At 34.9% G+C, this 17,046-nt stretch overlaps 1 protein-coding gene across 1 annotated transcript in view; it reads left to right on the forward strand.

Annotated features, from left to right (window-relative positions):
- The window catches only part of LOC121075758 (sarcolemma associated protein), an 84,906-nt gene that overhangs the window by 54,211 nt on the left and 13,649 nt on the right, over positions 1–17,046 (forward strand). The window contains 5 exon segments of the mRNA XM_040569327.1: positions 5,575–5,631; positions 9,001–9,081; positions 9,389–9,448; positions 14,208–14,330; positions 15,074–15,148. Of these exon segments, the coding sequence (XP_040425261.1) occupies positions 5,575–5,631; positions 9,001–9,081; positions 9,389–9,448; positions 14,208–14,330; positions 15,074–15,148 (396 nt within the window).

Genomic DNA, 17,046 nt, shown 5'->3' on the forward strand with positions numbered 1-17,046 from the left:
ACATATTTTTCTAATTATCTGTTACAAAGAACAAAAAGGGAAACAAGACCTTAATTTCTCTGTGGAAATATAAGAGATTCTTTTAATAAAAATAGTGTAAATACGCAATACCGATCTTTGGAAAGATGTAATATTCTGGAATGAGCAACTTGTTTTTCAAAGCAAATGGGTTTTGAAATTGAGTGATGAAGCAGCAGAATCTGCATATGTGTAATTAAAGAAGAGGGTGTATTAACACTTAAGGTGTTAATACTTGTTTTCCAATTGAAGAAAAACATCGTTAGGAAAAAGAGAAAAGTGCTATTAAACTTCAAAGAAAGGTCCTTGGTAGCATAAGGAATTATTTTTCCCCTAATACATAATTTCTGTTAACTCTTAAGTTGAACAGAAATAAGATGGTGTCTTTTTTTGACATTTATACCTGTTGGGCTCCTTCCACTTTGTATTTCAGTAGGGAAACATAACAGACTTGTTTGACTTTACTGCTTGTGATACCAATTGCAGTGCTATAAACCGAATGACAGGTTACTACTAATGTTTATCAAAGAAAACTTAAATTGTATTGAATTGAAAAATACTTATTTTTAAAAGAGAATGAGTGGTAGCTGTCTCCTGGAGAGCTGACGTTTAAAATAATTTTAAATTTCACAAAGAATCGTGTTCATTTATTACATAATCTGAACTGAAGTTGTTTTTTGTTTTTTGTTTTTTGGTCTAGATTGAAAAAACAGGCATGCTGAGTCATGTTCAAATACAACTTGGTTGACCGTTTTCATTGTTTGGGCATTAGCTTAACCTACTTTAGCAAAACTTAAATTAGTACCAAGTCTGCAAAGGAAATGTGGCCAGTCTTGTCACTATTGAGAAGCAGAAGCAACCATCAGGATCTAATGAAAGATGTTAACATTCAATTTGAAGTAGTAACAATAAAATAAAGGTCAATTTATTTATGTCTCCCCTTTCTTGAGGGGTTTGAAAGCTAGAGTAAAGAGACTGTAAGAACTCAGCAGAATGGATATGAGTTTCAAGGGTTCAGTGTTCTGCGTTTTTTGTGACAGTGTACGTTTTTACTATCAAGTAAGAAAAAGATTCCAAGTCTGTTTAATTTTGTATGTAAAAGCTGTTCTTTTAGTCCTGCTCCTGTGTTTCACTCTCTGCAGCAGTGAAGGCTGGGAGTTAGTGGGGGTCACCAGGAACGAGGCTTTAAGACGTTCAGCAAATACTGAAGTTTAGAACGATATGACAAAGACTAGCAGGATTGAGAAAGGGTAGCCTGTCATACTATACTATGCTCTGCACCCCCCCCCCCCCCCCCACCAAGGTTTTCTTTGGGAAAGGAGCAGGTGTATTATAAAAATAAAATCCTGGAAATGCATGTCACGTATTTAAGTAGTCTTATGTAGGGTTTGCTGTTTCATAATAGAAGCAGAGGCATTAAAACTCTATCATCTGCAAACTGTAAGAGAAATCTAAAAAGAAAGGAGAAGTGAGACAGCTGTGATGCAGTTTGAGAAGAGAAGGTTTTGACTTGTGCTGGTAGGAAGAGGAAAGTGTGTGTATTGCTAGTTCTGGGGAAGAAGCAGGGAATAAATCAGGAAAGCATCAGCAGGGAAGTGAAGAAAAATGCATGAAGAAAGAGTCAAGTAAATGTATGTAAAGTAACATGAGAAGGAGAATTTGATGGTTAAGTGATTTAATATTCTGTATAAACAGTTGCTATGGAGGTAAAGGCAATTAAAAGTATTTATAAGTTAACAGACTCCTCAAGATAGTCCAGATAGATTTATTTATTTTTTTTTTGGTAGGGAAGAAACAATAGGACTCTTAAAAGCTTAGTTGCAATGCAGCATGGATGTTTGATGTGTGTAGCATTGTTTGTAAAACCTGACTTCTGTAGTGTTTTGGTTTTGTTTTGTTTTTCCAAACAGTAGGGCTCACGACATCATCCAGTAACTCTTGATCTACAGCAGCTATAAAATGTTATGAAATCTTGCTCTGAATGATCTGAGAAGTATGCTGCTTTTTGATCATTACATCCAGTTCACCCGTTGCTCATTTCATAACTTTTTTTTCGGTTACTACTGGTGAAATCCAGAGCAATCGATAGCAAAAAACCACGTTCTTCTCCCTCTTAATTAGTACTGGGTATGAGTTATTGCCAAATGTGATGATTAATAGACAAAAGAGATGTTTAGTGCCCTGTCAGCTTCCTATCTTTTGCTCCAATTTAGCTGTTCCTTATGACCTATTTTTTTCCTCATTTTATGATTTTGCATTTATGATTTTAAATGCAAGTCAATTTTTGCCTTTTTACTATGTCTGTCTTTGCGCTTTTATTTCTGTATTTTAATTTATTTATCTAAATGGAGTAGGTTTTGGATGGATTAAATGGCTGTTTTCAACTTTTTAAAATGTATTTATGACCTGTGGGTGACAAACGAAGTTAAAACTGGTTAGTACAACTTTTTTTCAGATGTTTTGAAATTTCTGTAGAGGGCCAGGTTTCCTTTCATTGGTCTTCAAAACTGGCTTCCTTGAAAGATTAATTTGATACAAAAACAGAAATATATTGAGAGGGGACACTTAAGCAATCATTGTAATGCTAAGATATCCTATCAGATTGCACATAGTAATAGGCAACCTACATCTAAAGGGGAATTCTTAAATTTAAATGACAGGAATTGACTTAAATATGAACTGCAAATCTTAACTTCAAAGCATGGTATTTCAATAGAAAATATTGTGTATATATATATGTATATATCAACAGCTCTTTAATTTTTGATAAATAATTACTGGATAACATGAAATATTAAAATTATTTCTGCCAGAGGTTAAAGCTAGGATCCTCTTTTTTGTGTGTTTTCAAAAATGAACATCCTGATTCAGGACAAATGGAGATTTTGTTTTTAATTGCATATTTTTTAAATTTAAGTGATGGAGTTTATGAAGATTTTTTTTTGAAATAGTAACATGAAAAGATGCAGAGATCTGAAACAGGGAAGTTTTAAAGATACAGGTATATCTACTTCAACTTTGTTTGAAGTTCTGATTGTCGTCTGGATTCTGCTGTCTTTAATGAGTAGGGAGGTAAGAGTACAGAATAGAAGTATAAAATGCTATTTAATTTCATGTCTACATCCAATTTTCTATTTATTATCTAAGTATACACAGGTATGCTGAAATAAGCTATTTCTTGTTGGCTTTGAACTATACTGACGCTTTATTTTTAAAACACAGAGTATTTAGTCTTTTTGTAAGTTATGAGAGATGCTAGCCACCAAGTGAAAAATACTTGCTCTGCCAGCTTTGGGTCACATTGGACAAGGGGACTTGAGTGTTATTGCTGAAATAGTGTCAAGAAAGCAACTTAGGTACAAATGTTGAAATTAAAACTGCCAAAATGAGCAATAGAAAACAGTAAACCACTGTGGGAAAGGCAAAAACTTTTTAAATCTGCACATAACTTTTAGTCGTAGGAACTCAGAATTCTCAAAAATGTAAAGAGCTGCTGCCAGTGTTCAGGGAGTTTATGAGAGTGACTGGGCCAAGAAGACTAATTACTTTCTTTTGTGTTATAATTATTCTGTTTTTTCAACGTGAAGACTTCAAGATCCATCAGTTCATAATGCAAAATTTTCTTTCGTAAGCTGATCACAGAAGTGTATTTTAAGCTAACCATCCAGCATATAGAAGATCAGCCCTTCAGATCAAGCAGTTTTATAGCCACTTTGAGTGCAAGGTTTTTACATTCAGCTCATTTTTTCAGAAATAAGGGCAGAATTCCTCAGTTCTTCTCTCTCTGCCTTCCTGCCTGCACACGCATCCAGCCTCAGCTGAATCCTGGAAAAAATAACATTTGAAGGCTTTTGTTTAGATTTTATTTATTTATTTTTAAACAGAATAGGGCTCATGATATCATCCAGTCAGTCTTCTCTGGCAGCTGTAGAAGCTTGATGCCCACTGTTGTCCTTTTGCAGTCTCTCTCCAGTTCTGACAAACATGAGACTCTTCTGAACTGGATGACAAGTGACCTCCTGAATCCAATCCCGAAAATCCAGAGTTTTAACCAAGCACCAGTTTGGTTTAACCAAGCACCAGTTTGGTGCTTTACTGAAACAGTATTTGTGAAAGCTTGTGAAAATGCAGGACAATATTGGTAGATAAAAATAGATGGAGGATGCATCTCTTATAGAGTGGTTTGTCTGGCTGGGGGGCAGGAATGGGATGGGACAAGCTTTTGGTCCTACAGACACGTTTTCAGACTTCAGGTTTTCATGTCTAAAAGCTTGTTCTTTTCTATCTGTGGTGAAAAAGATATCTCCATTCAACTCTTGTCCTGCATCTGTCCTTAGATTGTCATGTTAACAGCAACACGCCATCAGAGGAATATAGAGACTTCTTAATCTCCAGACCTACGTGAAGCTAGAAACCATGACTAAACTCACTATTTTTTGCTAAGAAATTGAGAAGGATTTCCTGTCAGCTAACTAGCTTAATCTGAACTCTTGTACGCACTGTATGTCCTGTCTTCTCTCCATCTCAATTACCTGTTAAGAGCAAGCACATGGCTGAACCAGCAAACTGTTCTCTGCCAGATTGTCAGGGATCCAGCAGGGAGAGCGCCGAGTGGGGACGAGAGGCAGCTTCAGCCTGGTGTTTCACTGAGTGTTAACAGCCCTTAGGAATGCTTTCAACACTGTCTAAAGTGCAAGATTTACTGCATAGAAATTGATTATGTGATCTGTAAGGTACTTGACCCTCAGTAACTTTGTATGTTGGCATTGCCTAGCCGCTTGCTAAGGAATTTGAAATAATGAAATCCTGTAACAAGAAATTAATTGCTGGTTCAGTAGTTCTCTTGGTATCACTGATGAATCCAAACCTATATTTCCCTTGGTCTTACTGTTTGTCTTCGTGTCCTACCTGGAATAGGCTACTTAGTTCGAAGTTAGCAATCTAGTCTCAAATTCAGTTTTTAGTTGTTTATGCACTTGACATACATGGATAGACTGCCCTGTCTGTGCTACGTAAACTCAGTTTTGTGAACCTGAATGTGATGTATGCACAGCCTTCTGGAAAGCAGCGTTCTGAAAGTTTTAAGCTAATAAAGGCTGTTTCTGTATACTTTTCCTGGGCACTGATAAAGCAGTTGTGAGGTGGAGGTGGCTTACCACTCTATTTGGTGGGTGTTCATTTCAAGCAACCAGCTCTTAGAATTCCTTTCTTTTGTTAGTTTTAACTTGAGAATTTATTAATTATTTTTTGCTCCCACTTAGATTAAAAAAAAAAAGTTCATTTAAAAAAAATCATAACTTTTCATCAGTGAACCAAAGCATTAATAATGTAAGTTTAATAAATTGCAAATGAACTAATTATGCACTTTATCACCAAGTTCCACTAGGTTTGTGTGCTCTGTTTCATTATTCCATGCCAGAATAAAGTTTTTGTTCAAGCCTGAGTTGTAATATTATCAGCTTTTAATTTGGTCATGGAATGTAGTCTACGTAGATGTGTGCAGGGAAAAGCTTGCTTAATTTGAGCTTGGAAAGTAACACTTATTTTGTTTGGCAGACAAGATCATAGATGAAGGACATCTAACCAAAGTTGAAGAAACAAAGCTTTTGAAAGGTTAGACTTATGGATTTATTTAATTGTATTTGAAGCATGGCTTTTATGTCACTTTAATGCCTGTTCTGTCTTTAACTAGCAGTTTGAGTGTTGTTGAATGTTCATTTAAGTAAAAAACAACCAATGAAGGGGAGCTATATTGTGTACTGAACTCTGCTCCACATACTATTGTGGGGTAAAAATGTTTAGGGGAAGCTAATTTCTGAAGATTGAGTGGACGAAATTCTAGTCTTGACTGAGTTCTTAACCTGAATCTACTTCTTCTAAAAAATTGAAAGTGTTTTTTGCAAATTGATTTAAATCTCTCATGCCTGCATAAATTTCAATCATGATTTTGTTTTTATTATAGAAGGACATAGAAATAATGTATAGGCTCACTTAAGTTGTGATTAAGAGTTTTTTAATTTGACTTGTTTATACTTTACACCTTCATAATTACTTTAAAATAACTATTAACCTTCTAAACTTGCCTTTTCCAAATAAAATATAAATGTGCATCTCTAACTTTTGCTCTTCAGTGTAAAACAAGTGAAACACAAAGGTCTAATTAGAAAAGATTTACCTTTTGAAAGACAAGTGATCCTTATCTAGCAGTGTCAAAACCAGGAATGTTTCAAAGTGTGTAGATCAATATTTCTTGTGTGTCTAATAATGTAAAATCATTTGGACTTTTAGGCTGATTCCACTTTTGTAGCTTTTTATTCATGTCCAGACATACTAACTTCCTTATCCTCTGTCCTTCTACAAAGAGTTACTGTATTGAATAAATGTCAGCTTGTTTAAAGTTCTGGTATTTTAGAAACTTTTCACCTTATGTATGAAATTGCACCTTTAATCTGTTGCTGTATGTGAGTAAGTTACAGACAGTGTGCCATATTTGGCAGAAGAATGCATACAATAACTGTAACTTAACACTTGCATGCCACTTAACTTGCAAAATGACAAGCTATTTTTAGTGCTTGTTAATATACTCAAACTCATCAAGAAAGTATGATGTCAACACATTTTAATATACTTTATCATTTTGGCTATATTTATGCAGCTCAGTTTTATTATGGGAAACAGGAATGACTGCTGTGAAATAATATAGTACAAAAATGAGTTCTGTCCTTAAGACTGCAGCTCAAGAATAGTAAGCAGGTTTCTAAACCATTTCTCTCTTTTACTTCTGCTGTTTCAGATGGAGATAGTTGCTATATATATATATATATATATATATATATATATGTATGTATGTATATATATATATATATGTATAGCATATATATCTTTCCTCTAGTGCCTGATCTTGGTCCCTGTTTCCGGAGGAGGAGGATGGGGGGGAGGAGGAATTTGTGTACCTGAGGATGTGTGGGAGGGGAGTATAGGAGGAGGTGGGGAGAGAGAGAATTAATTCAGGGTTTGGGACTTGCACTGCTCCGTTTCTCACAGAAGAAGGAAGCTGTGTCCATGTATGCCCAGATATGGTAAAGTTAGCTGGATACAAATACTGCTCAGCTTAGCACTTCTGCATTGACATGGGTGAGGTTTTTAGGATATACTTTTCTTAATACCTAAGCTTTACAAATAATGTATTACTTGTTTTAATAATTATTACAGTTTTCATGTCAGTCTTGTGGGCTTGTTTCTATTTGATACCTGTAAAATGCTTTGTATCATAACATCTTCAGACATTATTTTTAAGGAGTAATGTTTTTAAACTAGGGAAGTACTGCTTTCGTTTTAGCATAGAGGAACCCCCAAACGTCAAGTTCTTTGCTCCAGTCCATATGAGCTTTGAAGTCAGCTGTGAAGTCATATGACTTCTATTTGGAATAGCTGCCAGGTCTGAACCCCTAATGTGTTTTAAGTGTACAGATGCTTTCCCCTTCTCTCTCCAGTGATTTCAGTTATGTTAAGGTAGGAAGTCTGGCTGTTGATCAGTTTCTTTGTTTGTACTTGCCTTCTTCTGTTTCATTTTAAAGTAGATGTTCTGGCACAAAGAAATAGAAAACTTTTCATGTTAAATGAAGAAAATGGTTTCTTTCTGTTGTGTTTGTCATCTTGCTAATTTCCCAGTGTAAGTGCATATGTCTTCATTTTTCCACGTCTCATTTTGGGGGCATTCAGTTCCATTTGTTCTCTTGTTATTTGAAAAAACAATTCCCCCAAACTTTCTCATGACTCCTTTGCCTTTTTTTTTTTTTTAATATTTTCATATACTAACCCTGTTGGTATAACACACTTGATTTGTTTACTACTTGACACTTTTTAATCTACAATATCTATATGTGAAGAAATTATTTATGTTCACCATGCTTTTCTGTATCTATGGTAGAAGGGAAGTCTGTATAATGAGAATGTTGTAATGATGCCTTTGTACGTACGTACGTATGCATCTCTCTTCACCTGGAACTTGATACTCAGAAGAAACATCTGTTAATCTGTGGTAGGCAGCAATGCTGTGAAACCAAGGCTGGGCATAGTTGGCTAAGAAAGACTTCCTTATGTTTAACCTCACTTGCATGTTGGTGTCAAGGTTCATAGGTGCCGAACTTACAGGGTTTAGTCAAGAGATGCTGTGCCTTTGTTTAATGGTTCCGTCATAATTAAATTTAAATAGTTACTAAAAAAAAAAAAAAAGGCTCACAAAGTAAGCCTTTAGACTAGGAGTCAGGGCTACTGCTGTGTCCGCTCAACTTTTGAAAATGTCTGCTTCCCATTAAAAAATTTAGAACTGGTGAAAAAAACGTGTGAGGCTTCACTAAATTGCATACAATAATGTGGTGCAGTTATTTCATGAAGTTTTTTTTTATGGAAAAGACATAGCAACTGCCTTGTAGTAATACAATCTGAACTAAAAATTCTTTCTAGGAACTAGTGAGTGTATTAATTTATATTACTAGGATTCTTGATTGGTTAACGCTATGCTTTTTTTACAGTACAGTATATACAAGACTTGCTGCTATTTTTTTGTCCAAAATACTGAAGCACAGTTTTATTCTTAATAGCAGTCTCATTCTGACTTGTAACAATATCTGCATTGTTCTACTTTTCTTTTCTTATTTGTTCCCTGATTGAATAAAACAATCAGCTTTTGCACAGAGTTCCAACTGGCAAGAATACAGCTTTAAACAAAAGTTCAAGCTGTGCATGAGGCTCTTACATCCCCTATTAGATGTTAGGCTAGATAATGACTTCAGTAATACTGAATCCATTTTAGCCCAGATTTATGAAGAAATAAGCAAACACCAGGTTTTTAAGTGTTATCAGCTTTTTTTCTAGTGACATTCAACAGTCATTAGATATATATGTGTATAGAAAAAAATATGATTAAGAAACTGAACAAAGTATTTAGTTACTGTAGCTGAATCTCCTTGTCTCTTACAGAGAATCAGGCAAGAGTGAAAGAATCTGATTTGTCAGACACTCTCAGTCCAAGCAAGGAAAAAAGCAGCGACGACACTACAGGTAAAGATTTAACTGAAGTTTCTGTAAAATCTAATTAGTTTGAATTAAATCACTTAATCATGAGAATTTTCTAAAAGGGCAGAGAATACTTGTATTGTGTGTTATGTATTATAAGTTGGTTATATAAATTTATATAATATAAAATATTATTAATAATATAAATTTAAGCAGTGTTGTTTACTTTGCAACTTTATAATTAACTTTTGTAATGTGGGAAGAGTATAAAAGGTTCTTTGCTTAAAGAATGCATATATGAAAACTGTCTGTAGTCTACCTGTTCTCTGAAAGCGTTGGTTTTTTTTTCCAGATGCCCAAATGGATGACCAAGATCTAAATGAACCTATTGCTAAAGTAGCTCTTCTGAAAGGTAAACAAATTTATTTTTGTAATTTTAGACTCATAATCTGTACTTATAAGTTAGTCTACCAGCTTTTTTTTGTTGATTTTTAATGAAATGTGTGTTTGTACAAAGACTCAAGAAATGTTTAAATCATGGTAGTATGGAAGAGTTGCACTTAGTGATGTTTCCTTTGGGTGATATAAAAGCATACTGCCGAGTGTTAATATAGAAGTAATTTGTGCTTAAAGTTAGCTGCACTCACCGACACTGTTCTATGAACTTACATGTTATAACTTCAAGTATTGTTGAAAAATAGTTTCAACATTTACTCAGTTTAGGGCTAATAACCAAGGAGAAAAGGGATTCCTCCACCACTGACAAATACTTTAAGCATTGTGACATTTACCTGTGTAGTTTCCATCACTGTCAGAAATGTTTCTGTTGATTTGTATCTGGTGGCTAAAAAGAAAAGTCTAAAGTCTTTTTTTATTGTTAACATAGTGAAGATTTAATTCCTTGTTTTAACAGTATTTGGAATGATTGTTGAACCTTAGCTATGATCTTAATAGTTACAAAATCACACTTTTTACTGCTCTGAAGGCATGTACTTTAGGCTTGATTAGCAAGCCATTTACATATTTACATGATCTGAAATGTGTTGTGGGATATCGTTACATTTAGCATACTGAAAGTTAACTTTCTTGGCTTTATGTGCTGCCACATATTTGTGAATATCTATGAAATAATGTTTACATTGGCATCCCAAGTAAAGAAGAATGTGAGAGCTTTTCGTGGTTCAGAAAGACAGGAAACCACAATGAAATTTAGGAAATCCGTAAGAGAGCTTTTTTTTCTGTAATTGTTTATACTTCTCTGATTTTCTGATAGAAAGAACTTTAAAATATGTAGTATATATATTTCCAAACAAGAAACCTAAAACTGAGTATGAGATTTTCTAGTGAATTTCAGTTCAACAGAACCATATAAAAAGGAGTGTTCATAACACTGAGCATGTTCCATTTACGATTTGCTCTGCAATGAACAGCAAAAAATAAAGCATATAACCTTACTCATACACTATATTTATAATTCAAAAGCAGTTAGCTAAATGTTTTAAGCAAATATATGCTTTGTGGAAAAACAAATAAAAAATCTGTAGTGGTAGGTCCACTGATTAAGTGATTTTTCTACCCTTCTGGATTCTCAAAAAAAAAAAGTGTGTGTACGTATATATATTTTTTAAATCAGTGGAAGTGAATGTTCTCATGTAGCCAACTGAAGACTACTCATAATTGGCTGGATTTCTTAGTTATCCTCTGCAGGTACGTGAAAAGTAGTCCATGGACCCTCAGATTGAAAATCACTGGTGACTGAACTCTCCCTAAATGCAAATAAAGCCTTCCTAGGCTCTGTCAGAAAGGTTGCCTTTTATAGCCCAAGAACAAGATAAGCCTTCTGTGAGCATGCTGCTTCCTGGGTTAGAATGGGCTCGTGTTCTGTCAAGGGTTGGGTGTACTTAACACTTTTTCTGTCCGGGCTGTATTAAAGTGACAGGGAGGGGTAATTGAACTCTTAAAAAGCTAAAATCAAATTTTTGGTAGTAACATCAAAACAGTCTTGTGTTCATGTGGGTGATTGTCATTGTTTCATCTGTCTTTACCCAGTTAGACTTAAACCATAACCATCACAGAATTTCAAAGTAGAAAAATACTTATTTGCATAGACAGCTTTGCAATCAAAATGCATATTATAATTAACTAAAGGAATTGGAAAAACTTCTTCTCTTGAAGCTATTTATGGGCATTCCTATTTTGTTCTCCTGAAACCATTTAAGAATATCTGTACAGTGAATCATTTGCCTTTGTAATTTTTATGAAGAGTCTGTAAGCTCACAGTTTTGTTTGCGATTATGTCAGAGAGCCACTGCATACTATTGACTTTGCCCTTAAAAGGATCTTATTGCCACAGAAAGACTTTGAGTTGGGTTTGTTATGCATTCATGTAATTAAGGAAGAGTGAGAACATTTCTCATCTGGCAGCTGCTGGAATGCGGAAATGGCTGTTGGAAAAAGCACTGCTCCTTTTTGTTTAACTGTCGGAATTTAAAAACAAATGTATGGAACAAGAAAATGATGAGATGTTAAATTGTTGTAGTTTCCTCCAAGTGTATTTTCTATCAATAACTTCTGAGAGCATTCAGGGATCTGCTTCAGCTTCTGCAAGTCAGAATCTGGCAAAGATGGGGAAGGGGAAGACCTTGCACAGATTACTAGAGCTAAACATCTTTATTAGCCGTTTATAAGAATTCCTTAGATGTCGCTGTGTAAGTGGCTTGTGACTACCTATAACAAAGAAAAATTGCAAAGTGAAAAACAGGTATATGTTGAACAGATGGAAAGTAATAAATGCCATCAGAAGTTCAGTAATCTTGTTCTTGTCAACTTCCTTATGTTGTTTTGTAACTCCGGGACTGATCCGTGGAATCTAAGTAAAAAGTGTGTTCCGTTGAGGGTTTGCTGAATTGTTTGCTGAATAGTGTTAGTTTAGATAATAAATATCAAGAATCAGTAGAGGTCTCGTTCAAGAAGTTTGGGAACCATTTTTTTTAATGTTGCAGTAATAGCCAAATATTTATTTTACGTGCATTATAAGGTTTCTGTGAATCTTATAAAGGTGAAGAAAACTCAGATTTAAAATTGTCTATCTGACTTCATCTGAATACTCTGAAAGTACTCATCTGAACAACCTCAGAAATCCTGTAAAATTCTGAAAGGGAACTTTTGTGAGACTTGGAGAAATACCAGCCTACTAAGGTAGTTGCTTCCACAGACCAGACACACGGATAAGGGATGAATTAAGACAGCAGCCTATGTATCATCCTGTCATCTCTGTTATCAGAACAAAAATATAAAGGCAAACATGTAAGCAGAGCTCTGCTAATGTGCTCACGCTGATTTAATCATGTTGATTTAATCTCAACTTTGTCTTTTTTATTGAAGCTTTATAGATCCTGAAATTGCAAAATCCAGGTTTATATTAGATGGAAAATATTCCTTCACACACTATCATATTCTTTAATGAATTGGAAATGTTAAATTTTCCTTAGAACTGACCGTGAGTTAGACTTCTTTCTAGAGCCAGATTGAGGGAGAAGCAGATTTCATATGCTTTGGAAACGATTTGTTACATATCACACTGTTTTGTTTGTTTTTAATGATTTTAAATCTACCAGTAGAGTAAAAAACAAATGAAAGAAATGTTAAAGGAAATCTTAATTGTGTTGGGGTGTGGGGCAGAAAATCGAGTTTATTAAGAATCTATTATAACATGGCAAAAAATCTGATCATAGATGAAAACTTTCCATGAACTAGAATAAATGAATGAGGGTTTTCAAACGGTTGTATTTCAACCTATTTTTTTTATACCTCATAATTAATGATAGAACTCCTTAGACTTCTGAGGACAGTTAGTCCAATGTTGAATACTTCTGGAAATTGCTCAAATACTTGTTTAATTGCAGCTTTTTGCATTGGTTCTCAAACCAGTTTTCATGACATGAAATTGCTTCTGGAAAGAATTATTTCAAAGCCCAATAACAGTTTTTACTAGTTATGAATAGAGCATCCTACTACAGAATTGTTTTGCATCTTAGAGTTAGCACAAACGTGATGTTTGTCAGTTTGTATAAGACCAAAAACCTGTTATTTTTTTCATAGGCATACTTGTGTTTCTTGGCTTTTGATTTAAAAACGTATCAAGTGTATGGAAATTTCCCAACTGCATTTGAGTAGAAAAGAATTTTTACCTTGACACACATTGCATCTCTGCAAAATTGATTATGCTGTCCCATAACTTAAGATTCTCGTCTCCCTTGAAGCAGTGTTATCTTTCGTGATGTATGCTTTCATTGATTGAAAATGCTGTCCACCAGAAAGTTCATTTAGGGTGTTTATTGTTTGATTTGGGACACTGCTTCTTTATCAAGAACATAATTTGCCAACTTCCTCATCCGTTTCTGCTGAACTGTCTCATTAAGGAGGACTGAAAGTCTAATTGCTCCAAGTCTTCATCCATGGGAAGCTAAGAACAAAACATCTCCAGTAGAGAGCAACTAGGATTTGGAACTCTTAATAAATTTATAAAAGAGTATTTGGGTGAAATATTTAGTCCTCTTTGTTCTTTCTGCTCTCATAATTTGGTTCTGAGAAGGTCTAAAAGCGCATGTGCACCCATATCTCTACTCTGTGATCCCACCAACTCATTACTGTGAGAATAGGAAAGACACAGCCTCTTTTCTGAGTGCTGGTATGCTGCTGGACCGGGCTGGGATGCACGTGGAGCAGCAGGACTGTGGGAGGGTGGGCTTGGGCGATAGGGGATGCAGGATCATTACTGCTAGGTCTGTGCTAGGAAAGAAGGTTACAGTAGCTTCCTTTTAAAAATAGACCAATTGTAAATACAGTCATGGATTGTCTTATGCTTATTGTTTCTTCATTTATGTCAATACAGAAATCCTTGCCAATCTATACAGTATTTTTAAAAATTCTTGAGTTCATGTATGATTTTTTTTACTGCATGTTATGTAGAGTGAATGTTTTAAACTATGCATATGTTTACCTCCTTTTTAAAGTGTATTAATATTTTTGCTAATATTTACCTAATCCAAATTTGAGTTTACTTTAACTAACTCTGGATGATGTGAATAAAAAGGCACATGACATCACATGACAGTGCAAATTAAACTGTTGTACAAATTTATGCTTTAAAGAAAATGTTCTTTTATCAGATGAATTGCAGGGTGCACAATCAGAGACTGAGGCTAAGCAAGAAATTCAGCAACTACACAAGGAGCTGATTGAAGCACAAGAGCTAGCTAGAACAAGTAAACAAAAATGCTTTGAACTTCAAGGTGAGACTCAGATCAACTTGATTATGTAGGGTATCCATTAAAATTGTATTTAATAGGTAATGTTAAAAAGGGGTCCAGCTTTGTTGACTGTTGGATAGATCTGTTTCCTAGCATTTCCCGTCTCCTGCACAGAAAGTCGGAAACTTTTTTTTTAATATATATAAGCAGTCAGATTGAGCCCCTGACTTTTTGGTTCAAGATTGACCATCTTTTCATGGCATTGAATACGTACATGAACTCTATATATTCATTCATAGAAGATATATTTATCTAGATATATTGGTTCATCCATATTTCAATCAGATAAGGCACATAATTTAATGCATTCAGTGGTAGCTCTTCAGATCATCCTTTCAAATATGGAGCTGTTTCATTGTCATCAGCAAGACCATGGGTTGTTTTTAGCAGGAAATAGCGTAGTCCAGTTTAACTCACATTGTCCAGTGGTCGTGCTGAAGCTTTTTCTTCCCACCCCTACACCAGTTTGCATTTAGCACACATGGAGTTTTGGATCAGGCAACTGATTATATTAATTTCAAATTAATTGCAATACTACCACAATAATAATATATTTACTATTAACTTTTATTAAACTACTTACACAGTTACCAGCTTTGATAACTTACTGGAATAATCTGTTTTAATCTTTTTCAATTAAGGGGAAGTCATGACTAAAACTAATTACAAAACTGAAATACTTCTTACTAACAAGCATTTGGGCACATTTTCACTTTCATTTGTAGCACTTTTGGAAGAAGAGAGAAGAGCATATCGAGTGCAAGTTGAAGAATCTAACAAGCAAATAAATGTTCTGCAAGGTATGAAATATTTTTTTCACCTCAGTCTCCTAGGGGAGATATATTGCTTTAGCTGTTTCCATGGCATCATAAGGACTTATGAAGGAAAATGTTAAGTGAGTGTATGTTTTAAATATGATTCGTTTCACAGTATCTCTGAATTCTATTGTTAAATGTTTCCTGTCAAGTTCTATTCTTTAATGATGACTTTAAAAATGCAAGTAATGTCATCTGTAACACATTCCTCTTCTCCTTTCTCTCCTTCAGTCTTTCTTAGCTTTGAATGATCCAGAGATTCTTACTATGGCTGTTTTACCTTTTCCTTAAACACTCAGAAGGTTTATTTTGTTGTACTTCCCAGTCTCTTCACTTTATTAGTAAAATCCTCTTAAATAATTTTTAATCACTCCAGATCTGCACTCAAGTTGGATGCATTAAAATGTCTTCAACAGAGGCACAGTCTGTGCTTTATGAAAAATGCGTATGACCACACTCATGCTCCTTTCGGCCCAAAATGATTATAGCAGAATGGAGTCCCATGATTTGTGTAACTCTTACTTGTGTCACAGAAGCTGCTGTTTTCAAGCTTGTGAAGTTCTTATTTACTGAAAAGCAGAAGGGTTTTGGAAGAGCAGTGAAACTAGCCAAGTTTGGTTTTCTATGGGTTTCTTGAATACCTCAGCCCCTCCACATCTTTGTGTTGCCCTGGTGTTTTAAGAGATCTGTGCTAGCTCAAGCTTTGACAAGAGTCGCTCGTCCAGTATGTTGGGCTAGTGGTAGCATGTCATGTAAGCAGTTTCGGCATTACACGCCTGCTTGTTTGTCAGCCTGTACGTGCGAGTGAGTTCACTGGTCGAGAGGCTATCTTGCCTTAAAATCGATAAGGGTTATTTTAGGACTCTTCCTTAAAACAAATGTTGGTATGAACACCATCATTATCAACTCAGCCATTGAGAAGGGATGTGTAGGAACTTCATACCTTGAGATCATTGTCAGTAATATTGCTGGATTTGGACATCAAAATGGTTAGAAAACATGAACAGACAGGTAAATGGACTAAAACACAAGTCTTACTGTCTTAGGAAATTAAATTAGCTTTAGAAACTTATTTTTATGGGTAGTAATTGTTGTAGAATGTGATACTTTTCATATACCAGTTACACTTACTGAGAAGCTTATGGCTGCACTGTTTTATAGGAATGTCAGCAAAGCGTATTTAGGTCTTCTGCCATTATTCCTCTAAGAAAGAGGAGCCTTCTTCAGAATAAGAGCGATTAAATTTTGACTTCTGTCCTGCTAACAAGGAAAATTCTCTAAGAAAAAAATGCTATAGGAAAAGCTAGAAATTAGGGTTTGATAGGCATTTCTATGCAGGAGGAAGAAATTTTACAACTTCTCAAAAAAAAGAAAAAAGTAGAAGCTTGACAGAGCCATGCTTAATTGCAAGGTGGCTCTTTGTCTCTTGAACACTTCCCAAGTGAGTTCTTGCTAATGATTCTTGCTCTTATCACTCCATTGTGGTTTAAAACATTCTGATATTATCTGTCTGCTTGCTGCTTTCCAAACTTTTAGGGTGTGACTTATCACACAACTTGGGAGAAGTTGTTATGATGTCACTGTTCTATCTTGGCAGCCTCTGTGAACTCTAGCGGAGAAAAAAAAATCCTGACAATCTCATACAATAACATTTGTTGAAGTATTTTCATGGAATCAGTGTTTTAGACCAGCCAGTGCTATGTGGCTCATGTGTTTGACATAGAGAGGGTGCTGTAGAAACAACTGAAATCCTGTCTCTACACGTGAAGTTCTTTACATGCACAGATAGGTAAAGCAAGGAAATTCTTGTATCTCAAGAAACTAGTCATTGCCTATTAAAAAAAAAAAAGTGAAACATTCAGTTTGGTTGAGGTAATGGCTTA

This window comes from Cygnus olor, chromosome 10 (genome assembly GCF_009769625.2).
Source record: "Cygnus olor isolate bCygOlo1 chromosome 10, bCygOlo1.pri.v2, whole genome shotgun sequence".
Lineage (NCBI taxonomy): Eukaryota > Metazoa > Chordata > Aves > Anseriformes > Anatidae > Cygnus > Cygnus olor.